General features: G+C 43.2%; 2 protein-coding genes across 3 annotated transcripts; one reads left to right on the forward strand and one right to left on the reverse strand.

Moving 5' to 3' along the window:
- Positions 1-2416: 2416 nt before the first annotated feature.
- On the forward strand, positions 2417-11861 carry LOC110978455 (uncharacterized). Of its 2 annotated transcripts, XM_087130409.1 has the most exons (7): positions 2417-2530; positions 2567-2611; positions 3361-3804; positions 4398-4559; positions 5682-5948; positions 6114-6188; positions 9805-11861. In XM_087130409.1, the coding sequence occupies exons 3-7, from the start codon at positions 3396-3398 to the stop codon at positions 9987-9989; spliced, it is 1098 nt and encodes a 365-aa protein (XP_086986535.1). In that variant the 5' UTR covers positions 2417-2530; positions 2567-2611; positions 3361-3395; the 3' UTR covers positions 9990-11861. The 2 variants fall into 2 exon arrangements, with proteins under 2 accessions (XP_086986535.1, XP_022089165.2); XM_022233473.2 differs by having other exon boundaries at positions 2417-2611.
- On the reverse strand, positions 10463-18446 carry LOC110978454 (uncharacterized). The gene is made up of 6 exons (XM_022233472.2): positions 18254-18446; positions 16946-17069; positions 15399-16460; positions 14514-14685; positions 13274-13351; positions 10463-12369 (listed from the first exon to the last, which is right to left on the reverse strand). The coding sequence occupies exons 1-6, from the start codon at positions 18311-18313 to the stop codon at positions 12267-12269; spliced, it is 1599 nt and encodes a 532-aa protein (XP_022089164.2). The 5' UTR covers positions 18314-18446; the 3' UTR covers positions 10463-12266.
- Positions 18447-18463: the final 17 nt, after the last annotated feature.

Genomic DNA, 18463 nt, shown 5'->3' on the forward strand with positions numbered 1-18463 from the left:
TGCAGAGTCCAGACTCTGTTTTTTTGTTTGTTTTTGTTTTTGGGGAGTCTTTTTTTTTGGTTTGGGAAAAGTGTACCGTCCACTACTCGAAACACAGTGGTCCGATGTTGTGTTCGAGATCTGAGGTTATAAGTTATGTGGGAGTGGTTTTTACCCCACAAGGATCAAAATGATATCGAAGGTGATGGGGTGACAAGAAAGGGAGCTGTTTAGGTCATCGTGGCTGACCGACTTGACCAGAGTGTGCCAGAAGCTGATAATGGGGGGCCCTTGTATCGAACCACAAGTAGAGTACTACGCGTGTTAATGCCTTTTATTTCATACATTAAGTTTGCATGTGTTTATGTAACGTCTTGCTTTCCTCAGATTTATATTGTGTAACTACCTGTCTAGTTAGTCATCCTAGTTTTCAGACAAAAACTCGACTGTCACTTTGCTTGGTGCTCTAGGCACTTGTCTCCCGAGAACGAAATAAATCGCTTGACCCCGGGACCCATTTTTTTGGGGGGGGGGGCAGTTCACAGCCGAAGTGACAGTGTTGGACGCCTTTCCAATCCGGTCTGGGTTTAAAGAAAACAGAGATTTCCTCCCAGATAACCGACCAAGCGAGGAACGGGAAAGCGTGATTCCTGTGTTTATAAGAGATTCGTCGCTCCTTCAAGTTAGTAAACTTTGGGGGATTGTCTCGATATGGTCTTGATTTCTGTTCAGTCTTGTTGGCAGGCTTGCAGGATTGTTCTAATTTCACCGGTGTAAATCAGAACAACTGCCTGGCTTGCTAGTGCCCCTAGTACCATATCACGGTTTGAATACCGGTACGCATCAGGCCGTTGCCTGACCAGAGACGGGGGGGGGTTCGTCAAACTAAAAAGTTGAACTTTTGGCACCGTGAACACATTATATATACAAAGGCCTATCACAATGTGCTTTGGAAAACGACATTGAAAAGTTGCTTGTCTGTCGCGATCCAAAGGTTGCATGTAAGACTTGTACACTGTAGTTTTCAATATTAAATAAACTTAACAAAAATACATTGATTTTAAACCCTTTGAAACACCTGAAATATGGTTATTTGCCGGAACTTCCCGACAGTACATGTGACTGTAGATTGACTCATTAATGAATATGCAGAATCGTGGTCACCTTGAGCTTGAGAATCAATTAACATATAAGCTGTGGCTTGTATGCCGAATATTACGGACTGTTTAAAATATTCAGTACACACACAAAAAAGACCACCAACATGCGGAACTCAGAAGCGAGCGGGGGGGACCCCTAGCCTATGGGCCTGCGTATTCAGAGGAAAGCTTCGGCGTCGTTGCCAACCCATCCCACACACACCCTTCTTCCGAGGAGTTGTAGGGTGTGTACTCGGAGTCTCGCTGTCGCGTAAAATTCGCGTCCAGTGGCCAGTAGTGTGGGCAGTGGGACACTCGCAAACAGTGGCGAAGCCACGGGGGGCATGGGGGCACGCCCCCCCATTCCCGGTGTCCCCTAGGTGCCCCCCCCCTAAAAAAACGGATGAATGGATATTGAACAAGACCGACGAAAACCTGACCCCAAAAAACCACACCATTGAAAGCTGGCCCCCCATAAGATGCTGGTGCCCCCCTTGTGCACCCCACTAGTAAAATCAAAGCTACGCCATTGCTCGCAAACAGGATTTGTCGTGGGGTGGGGTGGGGCATCAGACCGGAATTCACCCCCAATATGGCACATGATGCTCGAGCGCCACTTCCCCCCCCCCGGTTGCACTAGGGGACTGGTGTTGTATCAGTAGTAGCCAGTAGTTTAAGATGTACGTGTATGTTGTATGTTTGTTTTAAGAAAAGAACAGCAGAACCTCGGGGGTTGAGACTCCGAGCCCCCCCCCCGTACGCCGTGGCGACAGAATGAGCTTCGATTATTTCATGCATTTATCTGAACCCACTGGCTGTCCCTCTTCAGAGAATGCACGACGACCTCCAAGTCACCCCCTTTAAATTGAATCCCAGTAGATTGTAGCGCCATACCAGGTGTAGTGTTAATTTGCTTTGCAAAATCACATCTCTTGGGACGCATGGACATTATGACAGCTAGGGTCGGGCACTAAATGAACCTTTTTGAAGCATAATTAATACTGTATAGCCACGATTAGTCCATCGATTCATCTAGAAGCGTGTTGGTGGGCACGTCATTTTTTTTCAAAGATCTCACACGGGGTGGAATGGTATGGCACACCCCATCAATGTCCCCGAATGGACTCCAGTTGAACCATGGAGGAAGACGAACCGGTTTCCTCGTCTGCGAGTTTTGCTCTCCTCTGGATGCCTGTAATATGTAGCCACAAAGTGATGACACAGTAAACCAGACATCCGATCATTAGTATTTTGCATCCGGTCTGCCCCGTATATATTCCTCTGGGTCGGACCAGGCCCTTGGTAGCGCGCGTCCTTGCCTTTGCATATACCAACACAATCGACCAACACCGCGTGCCCAGCGAGTCATACCGAGCATTACCGGAGAGTGACCCGCTCAGTTTGGTGTCGATTTTTTGGTTACCGGGGACGCTTCTGGCGCTGGCGTGTGCAGCTGAGAAATCGATGCGATATCTTCTGGTCAAGTCATAAAGGTTAGTAGAAAAATCAAAGAAATTCTATTTAAAGAGCAAGCCTAATTTTTTTATTGTGTGGATTTACATATGCTCGTAACACTTGGATATGTTTGTGTATTTTTATTGGTCGCGCGTAATGAAAGGGGAGAAATTAGACTCTTGGAGATCTGTATCACGGTGTTGTTTTCCTCACTGAAATTTTATTTTGGAAATAGGTAACAAAGCTAGGCCTGCTCTTTTAAGTAAACACATATAAATATTGTATTGACCACTTTATTCAGAGGTTTCAAATGTCCGGCTATTTTAGTTTGGACTTGTTGAGCCTGTTGTTTCAAAGTTTATAACCGACTCTAATTTGTAGCACACTCTTTTGAATGAACTCCACATTGCAAAGTTTATTTCAGTACTTTTTTTGGGGGGGGGGGAATTTGTGTTTAATGTTTCTCCAGAATATTCCAACAAGTTAGATCAGTTTTGTCCGGTGCCTTCATTTTATAGAGCATTTTTATTAATGAAAATTCAGCAGGCTGTATTTAGCTTTTTCGACAAATATATTTTTGTTCAAATTAATAATCAGTGAGTCCGCTTTTGCCTTCCATACCACAGCTAGGCCTACTGTACTGTTTAATTTATGTTGAATTACCCAGGCTGAAAAGGAGACAATAGACGATGTAACCTTGTCAGAATTGACCATTTCCTCATGAATGGAATCACATCCGCAAATATGGTATGATCATTATTTTCACAGTTTGTTTTCTTTTTTATAGCTTTTTCGTTCTGCCTGCTTGTCGCTCAGGGAACGATGAATCACCAACTTCCGCCGACTGTTCTTATTTGCATCTCGCTCCTGATTGGCTGCTGCTACGCGGGCGTCGACCAACCACCGGAGGGTCCGTCCGAGAGCGAGACCATTTCTCAGCCAACCGACGCGTTTGAAAGCCCGGCTGCCGGCGACGGTGTCACGCCTGCCGGAAGCAATCCGTCGAGGCCCAGGGTTCAAGATCCACAGGCGTGTTCGAGCGGTTCGCCCATCGTCATTGGTATGCCTGGTCCGGCCGGGCCTGTCGGACCGCAGGGCATCCCAGGCGTTCAAGGCCCAGCAGGGTTCCCGGGCAATCCTGGTAACAATGGGAACAATGGACAGCCCGGGTCGACAGGGAGGCCTGGAGAAAGAGGGGAGAAAGGCGAACAAGGCTTCCCGGGTTTGCCAGGTATAAAAGTTTCATTTCAGTAAAGCAAATCGTGCACATGCCAGTGGCATGGAAATTAAAGACCATAACACTTAATGGTAGTAACTGACGATCACTGGAATTGAAATCAGGCGTATCAACAAACAGGAAGTACATGTACAAGATAATGACATAGACAAACGAAAGACATCCGAAGACATCCACATGAAATCTGGTTCTTCGTGTATATAAAATACTCAAACTGAATTACCACTTGTCCAGGGGTGGATTGTGGGGAGGGCAACGGGGGGCTATGCCCCTCCCCAAAAGAAGCAAAAAAACTTTTCTAAAAAAAAATTGAGAGAAAGGGTTTTTTGTCTCTATTTTCATTTTCTTCAGAAAGCATTTAAAATTTCCCCAAATAATTGTCTCATTACCCGTCACAAAAATTCCATGAAAGTTATATGAAAAATTCCAACCTCTTTGGTTTCCCCCAAAATAAGTCCCCGCCCCCAAAATTTGGTCTGGATCCACCCTTGTATTAGTTGTGGATGCTCCTGCAAAATTAGTAATTCTGTCAGAGTAAAACGCACGGTTGTATTGAATTTAATCATCCCCTAACTGTCACTGTGCAGGTCCCCCAGGCGGTACGGGGTTCACCGGCCCAGCAGGTCCGCCAGGGGCACCGGGAGAGGTCGGCAGTCCCGGGCCCATGGGACCACTGGGCAAACACGGTTTGACCGGGCCCCCTGGGAGCGTCGGACCCCCAGGTCAGTCTGGACCCATCGGTTTCCCAGGTAGGTGACTACATGGAGTATTACTTTTTAATAGCTCCATGGTGACTGTAAGTCACTCAGAAAATCCAGAGGGTATTATTCAGAACTGCACAGAAAGAGAAACAAATGGACATTTGTTTCCATGAGTAGGGGTGGGTATTTGTGTAAGGGGCGTGGAAGGGCTTCCCAGATGCATCCTGCGAGAGCAGCGTTGTAATAACTTGGGTCAGTGACTCTACTAAATCCATTTCTCGTCACAATTTTTGTCGACTTGACTCGACTCGAGTCTTCCATCAGAATACCCTACTCGTGTGAAAGTTTGAGTCCCCCAAAAAAGAAACTTCAATAAGTCGCTGCAAAAAAAAAATTGCAGTGACCTACATTGCCAGTTTGTAATTATGTGAGTTTACAATTATGTTCGTGCCATGTGCTATTGTCATCAAGAGTAAATTAGATAGGACCACATGTACATGTGTACAAACCCAAAGGTAATTTTTGAATGCCCCCAAAATGATTTCCGGCCTTGCTTTTATTTATCCTGATGTGTTCAAATATTTGGGACTGCAATTGACTCGAGCTAAATACTTTACTCAGCTAGACATTTTTTACTCAACTCGTTTCACAACGTCAAAATGACTCGAATTGAGTAAAAGAAAAATTGGTGACTTGTATAGAGATTTTTTTAAGGAACTGAAAGCGACAGCATCTTTGAAAAGGCATTATACCACCTCGGGGAGGGGGTTGAGGATTCGCTTGCAGAGGACATTAATCAGACTGTCATCTCTGGAAAAAATATACCCCCTCCTTGCCACTGCGACTTCCCATGCACCGTACAGATTTTAAGTGTTCAGATGAAAGTGTCCCCATAACTTCACTCTGAGAATTCCGTCACCACTAGGCCTACATGGCTCCTTTGTCCTCCATACTGCCGTCTTTAATAGGCCGTCATTGCTTGGTCTCAAGTTTTATCTAGAGTTTAAAGTCTAGCAGCAGTTAAGCAAAATGTACATGGTTTCTTAATTGGTTGCGTCCAGTTTCTGGTTAAGTTCGTGAATGACTTCAGTGGCCGCAAAGTTTCATATGGAATTTTAAGAGTGGTAATTATTTCAAACTGTGTATACTTTTTGTTTCGTAAATATGCAGGCGAAAAAGGAGACCCAGGGGACACAGGTCTCCCAGGGTTACCGGGTGAATGCGCCTGTCCACCGCCCAGAGCGACCGACACTCCCCCGCTGGGAAATACCGGCGGGGGGCGGCAAACCCGAGGCGGTAAGTCGGCCTTCTCTGCTGCCCGTACGACAAGCTTGATGGCCACCAACGGGCCGGTGGTCGTGACGTACCAGACGCTCTTCTCGAACAAAGGCGGCAATTTCGACAAGGACACGGGGGTGTTTCAGTGTGCCATCGCCGGTGAGTTACTAGTTTGGGGCTCTTATGCATGACAGATTTAGGGGGCTATATCAGCTAAGCCCCAAATGACTTAGGGGGCTATTATTCCCTAGTATATGTTAATGTTTACTTTCCTTTTTCCCCCCTGTTTTTCATTGTTATTTTCCATTGCATTTTTTCCTGCAGGGACGTACTTCTTCAACATGAATATTTACAAGTCATCAGCTCAGAATTTCCCTCTCGTACAGTTGCTTCTGAATGGTAAGTTTGGGCAACTGTGCGTAGAAAAAAAGAAATTAGAACGAAAAACGAAAACAAACGGGCTGTTAATTTTTGGATGGGAATTTTGTTGTTAATATTGCCCCAAAAGACTGAAAAAAGGAGCTTAGACCTACACAGATGTAGTGTCGGTCTAATTTTTAAAAAAATGGAGCTCATACATCAGGCCAGGTTTCCCTGGAACGTCTGACGTAACGTATCTTCCTCCTTTGTCCTTGTTATGTTTCCTTTACTTTTCTCTCCAAGAACTTTTCGAACCATTTGTTGGGAATTCTGACCAACCAGCCAAAGGATATTTTGCTTTCTATTGACAACTGTAAATCCTGCCGTGCGGGCATTCCTAATTTTATTAACCCAAGAATACGAAGGCACTTCTTATACTTTCCTGTAAACGGAACTGACCCTTCGACCGCCTAAACTTCGGCCGACTGAACTTTTTTGAATGAGACATCCTAAAGACTCTTAAGCTATTTTGCCATTGCATATACATGTGCATGTATATCTACTGGCTTCTCACACTGAAAATTCTTACATGAAGTAGGCCTACCCAATTCCACTGCTCCACTCAACGTTCTAGCTAGGCGTGCTTCTCTTCTGCAGTCTGGCCGAGTGGCGTTGGCCTAACCCGTACCGTCTTTGGTCAGGCTGGTGAATGACAAATTATTAATCATCTTTTCTTTTAAAAAACGACCGTCCCATTTTTTTATCTGTAAAGGAATCCCCAAATCCCCAGAAGGTGCTTGTTAACCGTTTCTAGCCCTTTCAATTAAAAAGAGCAGTGCAGTGTCTAGAGATTTGTTCCTATTATGCAGTGCGCAGTATACACACTCGTGGACGGTGCTGACGTGCCGCGCCCCGGCGCGCAATTCCGAACGCCGGTTACCATCAACTTTCCTCATGCAGCATTGCCAAACCTCTCTGTTGAAAAACTTTAAATTCATACAGTTAAATATTGGTACTCTTACCTTCATTATGCACGCTGTTGAACCTTTTCGAACTATTTCAGTTTCATGAAATTTAGTCCGAAATTTAAAAATGGTAGCTTCCGGAATTTAGGCACAAGTTCAGCTGAATGTTCCCAGGCTTGAGTGGCAACAAATCTCAGATACATCATATTAACATTTAAGAATTTGTAAAGTAGGAGACCTAGATAATTTCTGATAAATCGTTGCTGCCTCCTCTCACTCAAGTTTGTACGAAAATGATTTTCTAATTTTGGGGGCGCATTTTAAAAAAGAGTGCAGTGTGCAATTCGACAGTATAGCTGAAATCAGGTCAAATGCAATTTCATTGGAACATATTGCAGTGGGTAACGTTAACTAGAGCTTGATGAAATAACTTCTGTGAGTGTAAACATTTGAGGCAAAAATATTGCCATAGCGACTGGAGGCGAAACTGTGCCACCCCAGGTACTTGTAGGCGCCATGTGTGCCACGTTCGTTAGGCTTAGAGGCTGGTCCATAAAATACGTACGCACGGGGGGGGGGCGCCGTTGCGTACACCACGTGTACAGAGGTGGAGGGGGTTCAAGCCAGTGCGCCATACCGTCCGCCAAACGAAAATTTGTCTTTAATGAATCTTCATCATATCAATACACTTTCTTATACAAATAATTACCAGAATCAGCTTCTCTGCTTCGAAAAACCATTCAAACACGGTTTCCTCCATCATCCACCCCACCATGTTTTCCTCCCGTGACAATTATTTGTAAACCGCGATATAACTCATGACGCATAAACCGGCAGCATCTTCCGGAAACGTACAGGTACCCTCATCCGTGCAATTAATTGTAGCTAAAAATGCTCAACCCAAAATAAATAGCACAACCCTAAATATTTCCACGGTTGAGTAAAAGTCAACGACTTATGATTTTTGGTTATTACTCCGATCATGGAGGAAGGAAAGGTCTCCATGCTCTGATACGGTATGCGTACGGGGGGGCACTAAGTACGCCATGCGAAAACGGGGAGGGGAAGTCTGAAAAGTCGTCACAGTCGTGCTTAGGTACTTTGTGGACGGCCCCCGTACGCGTGCACTCACGGTATTTGTAGGTCTATGTACCCCCCCCCAAAAAAAAAAATACTACAGAGCATTGTTCCACGATAATACACGAATCAGTGATCGTACAAAATGGAATTTTCATTTTTTTTCTGGTCTAGTGTCGCGTAATGAAAAACGCCGGTTTGGTGTGCCATACAGCTAGCCCTAGCTCTCCGCACGTACGTACGTACGTGCGTGTGTAGGTGCACATCAACAGCGCAATTATAAAGGTCAACGATTATAGCCAAAGTGAAGCATCAGAGAAGCGTCAATCCTCGGTAGTATAGTGGTTAGTATCTCTGACTGTCACTCAGGAGACCGGGGTTCGATTCCCCGCCGGGGAGGATTGAGTTTTTTCTTTCTTTCTTTTAGGACATTTTGTTTTCATCTTCTAAACAAAAATTAGAAGGTTAGACTATTTGCTGTTTCCTTTTTCTTTTCCACTTGTTTTGCGCATTGCATGATGCAAAATTGGCATAGATTGCACGAGGATGGTAATTTAAATTTTCCCGACCTGCCGGACTGTTGAAATAAGGTTTCTCAAATTAAACAAGGACTTCCCGGCAGTGTGCTTAAAATTACATGATTGTCTATTGAGGCACGACTGGGCATCGCTGCTCTACTGGGTAGTTTATTTTAAACCTTTTAACGATTAAAAAAAATTGGTAGGCCTATTTGTATTATCAACATTGTTAATTGGGTCAATTTTTCAAGACGCTTGCCTTTACAGAGAAAAATTAGCAATGTCGATGTTGTGGGAAAGGCAACCAACTCTTGTTCAAAGTTACTCAGCTCGCGTAAATTTTTTCCTAGGAATGTTGGGGTGCGCATGCGTTTTTCATCTAGGAAGATTGGGGGCAATTATTAAAATGGGGTACACGAACTTTTTAAGTACAAGTTCACAACAAAATTGCCTTTCTGGCCGACTTGCAGGCACGGTACATGTAGCTCTGTTAGCAGAGCGTTATGTTTAAAACCAACAAGCCGAGGGTTTGAGTCTACATATGTAGTAATTTTTTCCTGGTGTGGAATTTGTTAGTTGGAGGATGTTAGTAAGAAAGTAGAGCCCGACATTTACCTTAGCACTTAAGTTTCTAAGTGTCCACTAACCCGATCAAGCTTGCAGTTAACCACGCCCGTCTACTATAATTACCCCTCACCTTTCTAAGAACCTAGGCAAACAAATTACGCATCCGGATCTAGGCCAAGCAAAATATTAAGACGACCAGTCCTCGTATGAACTTTCATGTCATTCTCCTGGGAATTTTTGCGTCAGTACGCGGCTACTCATATTTTGGAACAATTGTATGAAAAGAAGCATGTTTTCTTTGATTAGAGAATATAGAAGGGCATCCCAGCCCACCCCGTCCCCACCGTGACTTTGGCCGTCACTTGTAGAAATCTTGTACTCGGAGTCGTCTTCGAATAGTAATGGGCATTACAAGAGAAGACTGAACACAGGAATAGACAAATGTTGTCTTTCCAGCTTGAAATATTACCGTTTTCAATGGGGATAAAAGGATAGCTTCCATACTCCGTTCGTCTATCCCCGGTACAGGTGACCACAAGATCGCAGTGATCGACTACGGGGCTTCGGACACCGAAGACGGGGCCAGCAATAGCGTGATACTGGACCTAGAAGTCGGCGACCGGGTCTGGCTACAGCTTTACGACAGCAGAGAGCTGCACAGCAGCCACTACCGCTTCACCACTTTCTCTGGCTTCTTACTTTTCGAGGCTTAAGACATGGTTTACCAACAGTCGCCATAAAAGTGGCGAGGCAGCGGAAAGAACCATGGAGGAAGGAGGAGAAAGAACTAAGCACAAAGATTAAAATTCTTAAAATGTGAAATGCCGGGTGGTTGAGGAGGGGGCTTGTAAAGGAACGTAATAAAGTGATTTGAATGTTTGTATTGAGTGTCACTTTAAAAATAAAAAGGTTGTGTGGCATTTTAATAGAAATGGAGGCCATTTTGTAGGGGTGACTAACAATTGAAAAGACAGGGTGTAGTTTTGTGGCTTAATATGTGGTTACAAAGCCAGGAAACACTGGTTGGGTTTCAATGAACTTCATTGTATGAGGATTTCAAGAGTGTCTGTTGATCCATTTCTTCATGCATAATACTGCATCTTGTTCAGTTTTTAGTTTGTTACAGTAGAGTGGCAGTAGAAAACAGCAGCAAACGCCGAGAACCAAACACAACACACACAAAACGTAAAGAGAGATAATTTTATTTTTACCTCCTCTCTTTCTTCCACGGCATAATGTTGCACTAAAAAATATAATGCTTCAACACGACAGCATTAGCTTTCAATGTTATTTTTCCTGTGTAATGTGGAGTCATGATGACGAGTACATGAAAATGTATACGCAACAGACATGTGCATGAAACTGATAGCAATATTTGAAGGGGTAAACTTTCCCATTTGGATGCAGAAACATTGTAAATGCAGATCTGCTAACAAACTGAAGCAGCGAGAAACCAATTCTCAAAGACAAGAGTTTGCGTAAACGACATAAAATTATTTAAGAATGCACTGTGTCTTCTATGATGGTATGACATTTGAAAGAATAACAGCCCCTGTAGAAGTTTAAACTTGTTCATCATAATTTCTGTTAGTAAACGGTCCATATGAGTTTGTCATCAATCAGAAATTTAAAGTTCCTATCTTGATTTCATATCAACTGTCCAACTCTCAAGCTTGAAAAAAGTGTATTGTTTCTACAGGCGATCTTTGATCTGGACTTATTTTGACTATCTCAAAGACCTTCTGATAATTTTCATTTCATGAAAAATTGGTACGTATTGAAAGGACTTAAAAAGTACTACTCCAATACAAACTTAATCAACAGCTGAATACGTGTTGCTTTTCATTTTTACCAGAAATGTCATAACCTAGCCTAGTAGTTCGTGTAGCCAGGATGGCTGTAATTCACTCCATCTATAAACAAAAAATGGTAACATTAAAGCTAAACAGCACCCCCTGCCCTCGTTAAAAATAAAAGAAAACAGAGTGAGTGATTATGAAAGATGTCTTACTGCATTTAGCAACCAGCAAGGTTTTACAGAACAATTCAATCTTTTTTCAGAAAGTATTCATCAAAGTTTGTTGCACAATACGGGCGATTCACGACAGAGCACCTTCAAGAGTTTGCAACGCATTGGCCAATCATAACGTGCGAAATCTGTCGACCCTTTCCAAACGTGCATTGGGGCGACAAATTTCATGCATTGTGATTGGCCAAAGGGCCGCAAACTCTTGGAGGCGCACTATTGTAAAACGCCTGTATTGGGGAAAAGGGGTCACATGGAATTGTAGGAAATGTTTACAAACCTTGCAAATTAAAATGATGACCACAAAAAAGAGAGAAAAAGCACACAAATAAAAACCAACCCAACATTATGCATAAAAAATACTGAATTGTCTGTGTTCAGCATTAAGAAACAAAGCTTGTGCAAATTTGTATTTCAGACTGTTTCATAGAGAAGGACAGTCACGGTAAGTTAGAGGCATCTTAAATTAGAAAGCCTAGCATCACAAGGTTCACATCAACCATTTCAGAATTATTCACCCTTTGTTGAATAAAAAATAATGAACCTGTGTATACATGTATATATTATGAAACTGTCTGGTGACGAGATTATCTTAACTGCACTTTGAAAGTTCATTATCTTCAGATATCATTTAGTTAATTTTAAGTAGCACTCAAATTGCACTGAAAGTCACATATGAGCAAAATTGTAAAGCGTTGGGTCTGTGTTGTGCAAACTTCATAAAAAACCAAACAATAACAGCTCCAAAGTCTTTGGCTTTTTTCTCAATGGCAAGAGAGAGCAAAAAAGTCATCACTGCTTCTGTAAGCCTATAAATGGCCAAATTCTATCCAGATTGGGCACGTTTGTGGTCTTTGAAACACACCGGTGTTGTTGAGTGGCTCCTCCTTAAAATTGATAGTGAGAAATTTCCTGCAGTTGTGGACGTTGAGCGCAACCATTAGAAGCAGGTTTTCCTTTTTCGTCACCGTCTGCTCTTCTTGGTGGCTGTGTTGGCTTTAAGTCTCCTGTTCTCTTCTCGTTCTCTCCTTATGTCCTCCAGATCCTCTAATATGCCCAGACGGGTTCTGTAACATACAAAGAAAAAAACACACCGTGTTACTCCAAAATAAACCATCAAGAATGATTATAGTCTTTAGAAGACACAAAGTGGTTTCAAACCCAACTCGGGAATCATGGACATATTGGCGTCCCTGAGCAAGACACTTTGCCACAATTTTTTGTCGTCATCTACTGAAAACAAAATTCTTTGTTATTTTGGGCCATGATAATATGAATTGGCAAATCACTGTGGCCAATCAGGGCAGTAAGAGTTTGAGATTAACATTGTTGAATATGGCACGCGTCAATTAAGTCCAACATCAAAATGTAAGCGGAAACGTAAGCATCTGCATCCTGCGGAGAGCGTCATCCGATGTACAGCATAAGGAACTGGAGCAGTGCGTCATCTTCCAACTTGGGACACTGCATCCAGGGGGAATGAACATGGACTTTTCTACATTCATTCAGAACTGAATCTGCTTGCCATGACGAAGGTACCCAGTTACTGAAAGCTCGGCAAAAAGATAAATTTAGAGCACTGATTGTATATATATCTTTGTCAATATTCTGATTACAGTGCTACGCAGCCCTTTCACATTTCTTTTATCAAAATGTAATAAGCTGTATGTACATGTATTTATTGAATCGAAAAAAAGCCAACGAAAATGCTTTAACAATGTCTCTGGTCAAACGCTTCAAAACATCTTTTTTGCCAGAATATGATCACATGTTCTTCATTTGAGCTTCCAGGAATTACTATTGGACCGTTCTGTCTGGGAGAAAATGGAACTTGATACAATGCCTTTCATATGCACTTCCTCAATGTATTTCCTTTTTGGAAAAGCCTACAAGGCTTTTTTGGACCAAAGAGCAGAGTGGGGTGGGAAAAGGATAGAGCAAAGGGGCGTGGCTAGGTTATAAAGGACGTACGTTCTAGCCTCCTCTTTCTGGATTTCTCGGAAGCTAGCCTCCATGTTCCTCAGCTGGTAATCACTGACGTAGTCGTACCTAATGATTCCGAAAGAAAAAATGGATCAGAAACAGGTCAGATGGTGCAAAAACAATCATCCCTTATAACATTTTGGCAACTGAAGTACTGAAGTGTGACATCACTTTGAAGCAGGAAGTGTTGTGCAAACGAATGGAGTACGTGCGCGTGTTGGTTCACACACTGGTTCTCATGCTAATTGCCTTCTACACACGTATGCACTTCAGTACTCTATAGTTACGGTAGTCCATTTAGTGATGCTATATCACTTTTTGCATGTATCACTTGCTAAAATGCGTCAGATTTTTAAAATATCTTACAGCTTCAAGTTGAATGTGTCATGTAATCCAAAATACAAGAAAGTTCATTCACTTTAATACATGTTTATTTTACAAGACAAGTTCATGAAAAAGATTTTTTTTTCTGCCAAAAGGCTGAACTCCTCATACATTCAATTCGTTCCCTGGGAGATAAATGTCCTGTTTGTTTCACATGGAGCTTAATCTTGATTAGTAATCCGTCATCGGTTCACTGACACCAGAATATCAATAATGAATGCAGCAAACCAGTTTTGGGATCACCGACAGAGATCCATTTCCATGTGAAATTAACAGGCCTCACACTGCATGCTTCAAAGGACATAAAGTATGGTTTATACACTTTAACATCAAATGCCAGAGAGTAAGAAATGTATGGACTTTAACATCTACAACAAGGTACTCACAGTGTCATCTGTTTGAAATGTCTAGTGTGTGTTTAAGTAAAATGGAGCCCCCTACCTTCAGAGCGGCTTTTTTGGCTTTAAAGCTTTGTCCATATTACATGGCTTTGGCTCGCAGCAGCACATGTGCCTATGGGAAGTGGCTGCACCTGTGAGACAAAGCCTTGTCCGAATCACATGGCTTTGGCTGGCACTGAACATGAGCGCCTGTGGGAAGTGGCTGCACCTGCCAGCCAAAGCCTTGTCTGAATTAAGTGGATTTGGCTTAGAGTAAACACATGTGCCTATGGGCAGTGGCTGCATCTGCTAGCCAAAGCCTTGTCCAAATCACATGGCTTTGGTTGGCATTAAACACAAACGCCTATGGCAAGTAGTTACTTCTGGCAGCCGGTGGATTCCCTAAGCATCTGTGCTATTTCAAGCCAAAGCTGTTAATATTCGGTCGCAGGTCGCAGCCTTACTTTGACTTGTCATAGCCGAATATCTCCTTGATGTATTTGGACACGTCTTTGGCGCCCCCTTCCTCGAGGGGCGTGTCATCAATGAAACCGTCATCTTCATAGTCACTCTCCTCTTCGCTCAGGAGACGGCCACGCTTGGCACGGAAGGACGGAGGAGGACCTGATGAGGGAACTAGGGGGAAGGCACAAAATACCGATTCGTACAATGTAATAAGTGCCACTGACAGGGCAGGAATGAAGCCTAGGGATATACACAAGGAAGCCTAACCGCCTAGGCCCTTTTGGCTAGGATACACCCTAAATCCTTCAAACTCTCCAACAGCTCCCATGAAAAAAATTGGATACTGCCTCAATCCTTCAAAATCTTCCAGCAATTCCTCTCATTATGTTGAGGCAGTGTGAATGGTATACTGGAGCAGTATGGAGGGTCTCACATATAATGTGGGCACGAATTTGTGCACGGCTGCACATAAAACAACACAAGGTCGAACCCACAACCTTGAGACAATGCATCCTTTGCAATGTGCTGTAGTTTAAATGTGCTGTGTTAACAATTTCTTTGGCCTTTTCTAAACTGATTAAAGGTGGATGTTGAAATGAGTGTGTGAACTTTACATGCATGAACACATGGAGGTTGTTGTGTTCTCACATGATCAAAAGCATGTTTGGGCTTTGCTTGTTAGCCAATTCTTGTTTGCACTTGGGTTGTGCTCAACTGAACTCCCAAGTTTAGAACACATAACTGCAAATTACTGACAATTCAACTGTTTTTAATTCAGTTTACTGTGTTTTGAATTAGACAAGGAAAGCAATGTAACCACAGCTGTTCTCTGAAAGACACTGCTGGAGAAGATGGCAAATAGCAATGACAAACTGGGCTTGTACCTGGCCTTTTCCTGGGGACTTGGCCGCCCACTGGAGGAACTCTCCTCTCCAAGCCTGGCTGCGGCCTGCTACTGCCTCCCTGGCTGCTGCCGGGGGTGGAAGCAGATGCCCTGTCAAAGAAACTGTCCAGTTTGCTCTGGCGTCGGGGTGGGGAGCGTGACGGCGGGGCGATGCGCGGCCTGTTGGCTGCGGGCTTCTTTTCAAAGTACTCCTCCACCCGACTCTGGTGCAACTTTGCCGGGCGTCCCTTCCGTTCTAGTTCTTGCTTCCCCTGTCTTGTGCAATTTGGGTTTGGAGCACCGTTCTTCCTGATGTCTGTGGTGATCGGATACCGTTTGCCAGTCCCCGCAGGAGAATGTTTTGTTTTTGCCGTGCTGGTGGCAGGTTTTGAGGTCACTGTGTCTGGTCTCTTGGTGCTAGACAGATGTACTGGTGTTTCGGCTTTGCCTGCCACTTTCCCGTTAGTTCTGTGGTGATGAGAGGTTGGACCTTCTGTTGCCGTGCCCTGCGGTTTCCTGTTGGACCCACTTCCGGATTTCACTTCCCCGCTTTTCCTTCGCTCATGTGACTCCCGTTTTCTGGCCTCTTCAAGCTTACGAGTGGCCAGTGCTTTCTTGGCGGCCATGCCATCCTGTCTGTGGTTCCTCGGCTCACTCTGCTCGGCTGGCGGCTGCGAGTCGGCTCCAGTGCCTCCCTGAGTGTGGGGCTTGTTTTCAGCGCTGCCCCCACCATTCTGCTGGTCAGCTGCCAGTGCCAGAAGTTGCTTGTAGCTCATTGGCCCCTTCTGGACAGGGGCTGGCTTCTTGGGCTTTGCCGGCCTATCGGGAGCCACTTTACTAACGGGCTCTGTTCCTTCTTTCCTTGTCCTCTCTGCAACCTTCTGGATCTTCTTCATGAAGGACTGGTGTTTCTGCTTGTGCTTCTGGTCCTCATAGCCGTGCTTCCTCTGATCACTTTCCCGCTGTCCACTAACCTTGGGTTTTTCGACACTTTTCTTGCCTTTTTTATTCGACTCAGCCCGAAGTTTCAGCAGCTGCCGTTTTTTAGCCTGTTCATCTGAAGCTTTAAACAAACACATGAAAGATGATAAAAATTCTTTACACAAATTCATATTTTTGCAGACTTAGTACATTCTCAAATTTGCTGGACTACTGTTGAAAAACCTGTGTTTACAAAACACTACAAAGTGCATACAAGTACACAAGTATCGAACCAATTGTTGAAATACTGGAACGCTAAGAAACTTATTCGGCGCATGAAAGTACTGGAGAATTTCAGTGGCCACAAAATGGGTACAGCTGGCCTGAATAGATATACATGTACAATATGGCAGTCCTACTTCTCAGTGAAGCATACCTTGCATTGTACACGTAGTTTAAATACACCAAAATTTCGCCCATACAAAAATACTTGGCCGCTGAAGTTTTTGTGGTGCATATTTTCCTAGAGTGGTCTTATTTTAACCTCCGCAACTGTTTTGGCAAAATACTTCATGATATCACATTCCTGTCTTCACCCCAGGTGTGAACCTGTGTCAAGACACCCACCTTTCTGCTGTACTTCCTGCTGCTTTCTTTCCAGTCGGGCCCGGATGGCAGCCTGGTCCACACCATTTCTCTTCTCCTTTTTGGGGGGTGGAAGCACTGTACTGTAACGCTTACGTTCATCAACCTTTCACACAAGTGGAAATGATAACAGCGAGAAAAGAAATTACACTGTCAAGACCTATTGTTTTACAGATGCTCACAGATCCAAAATGCAACGGTGAACAGGATGAGAATGGGTCTGAAAATCTTTTTCCAAAGTGAGATCAATGTTTTTATTTGATATGCTTTAGGCACAGTAAAAATTAGCAACAATAAGGGATTTAGCAAATATCAGAAAGCATTAGTGGAAACAGCCCAAAGTTGCACCAGGCTTGTAAATATGAATTCAAAGTAAGCCTGTCAATAGTGTCGACGTAAGCATGGAAGTAGACAAAGATTTGCTGCAGTAAAATTTCCAAGCATCCAAAAAGACTCACTGACCATAATTAGTTGCCGCGCCAGTACAACCGCAAAAGCATATCAGGACATTGTACCAAATATCCACTGGCACTGCCTTTAAAAAAACTTGGACAAAATACTCTCTTTTTCAAAATGAGCCTCAGAGAGGTTTATAAAATCTGAGACGATGCCCACAAGAGAATACCCCGACCATTGAAAGAAATAGATCACAATTGTGGATAGTAAAAAAATCTGAAATTTGTCACAAATGTGCATTCTTTAAAACTTTCACTATTACAATTTTTCATTTTAAGTGTGAATTTAATTATAAGAGAGACAACTGTTTTTCAAAAAAGAATACTAGGGCCTACATTTAAAAAAAAATAGGAAGACAAACAGAAAGAAAAAGAAAGACAAACGTAAACCCAACCTTAAAAATAGTCCAACATGCTAACAAATTTTAAAAATGAGCAAAATGAAAAGGGCAGAGTTCCATTTATGGACAACACCAGTTTATCCTTAAAATATTATTATAACCATAACCAATTACAGTGTCAGAAGGTGATAAAAATGTCCTAAATTGAAATATAGCTTGGAAAATTCTTAAGCATTTCCTTAGAAAATTAGAAATGCCACTATGCCAGTTTGTATATACAGATTCTCACACAATTTCTGTTCCTTTTTTTAGTTTTACATTGTAATTACGTTTTTACACGTAGGCACACATTGAGCTACGTCATGACATTCACATGTACCGTACGTACATATACATGTACAGTAGTACACGTCCTGTCTGCCCGTGCGCGAAACAGTACTACATGAATCAGAATCAAACATCAGCAGTGACAAAAATTGAAGTAAAAAAAGTACCTCTTTTTGTGCCCTTTCATTGTTTCTAGCAGCAATGCTAAGTAACTTTTGGAAATCCATGACCACTCAGAAGTAGATGTCGCCAAAAAGAAGAAAATCCGTCTCCGGCTTTTGTTAAAAAATCCCGAATTTCAGCCTCTTTCGCCACAACCCAGCCTTTCCCTGCCTTCGAAGCAAATCATGATGTTTTGTGTCGAAGTTCATTGCCCT

This window comes from Acanthaster planci, linkage group LG20 (genome assembly GCF_054643075.1).
Source record: "Acanthaster planci isolate LZ-2023a linkage group LG20, COTS_SCS, whole genome shotgun sequence".
Classification (NCBI taxonomy): Eukaryota; Metazoa; Echinodermata; class Asteroidea; order Valvatida; family Acanthasteridae; genus Acanthaster; species Acanthaster planci.

What these genes read in the sequence shown, in the direction of transcription:
- LOC110978454 (XM_022233472.2), bottom strand. Translation starts at nt 18,313, where the DNA reads ATGGATTTCCAAAAGTTACTTAGCATTGCTGCTAGAAACAATGAAAGG. An exon ending in ATGAAAGGGCACAAAAAGAG is followed by an intron (nt 17,070 to 18,253) that starts GTACTTTTTTTA and finishes CTTGTGTGAAAG; the next exon opens with GTTGATGAACGTAAGCGTTA. An exon ending in AGTCCCCAGGAAAAGGCCAG is followed by an intron (nt 14,686 to 15,398) that starts GTACAAGCCCAG and finishes CCTTCCCCCTAG; the next exon opens with TTCCCTCATCAGGTCCTCCT.
- LOC110978455 (XM_022233473.2), top strand. Translation starts at nt 3,396, where the DNA reads ATGAATCACCAACTTCCGCCGACTGTTCTTATTTGCATCTCGCTCCTG. An exon ending in GTTTCAGTGTGCCATCGCCG is followed by an intron (nt 5,949 to 6,113) that starts GTGAGTTACTAG and finishes TTTTTCCTGCAG; the next exon opens with GGACGTACTTCTTCAACATG. An exon ending in CGTACAGTTGCTTCTGAATG is followed by an intron (nt 6,189 to 9,804) that starts GTAAGTTTGGGC and finishes TCCCCGGTACAG; the next exon opens with GTGACCACAAGATCGCAGTG.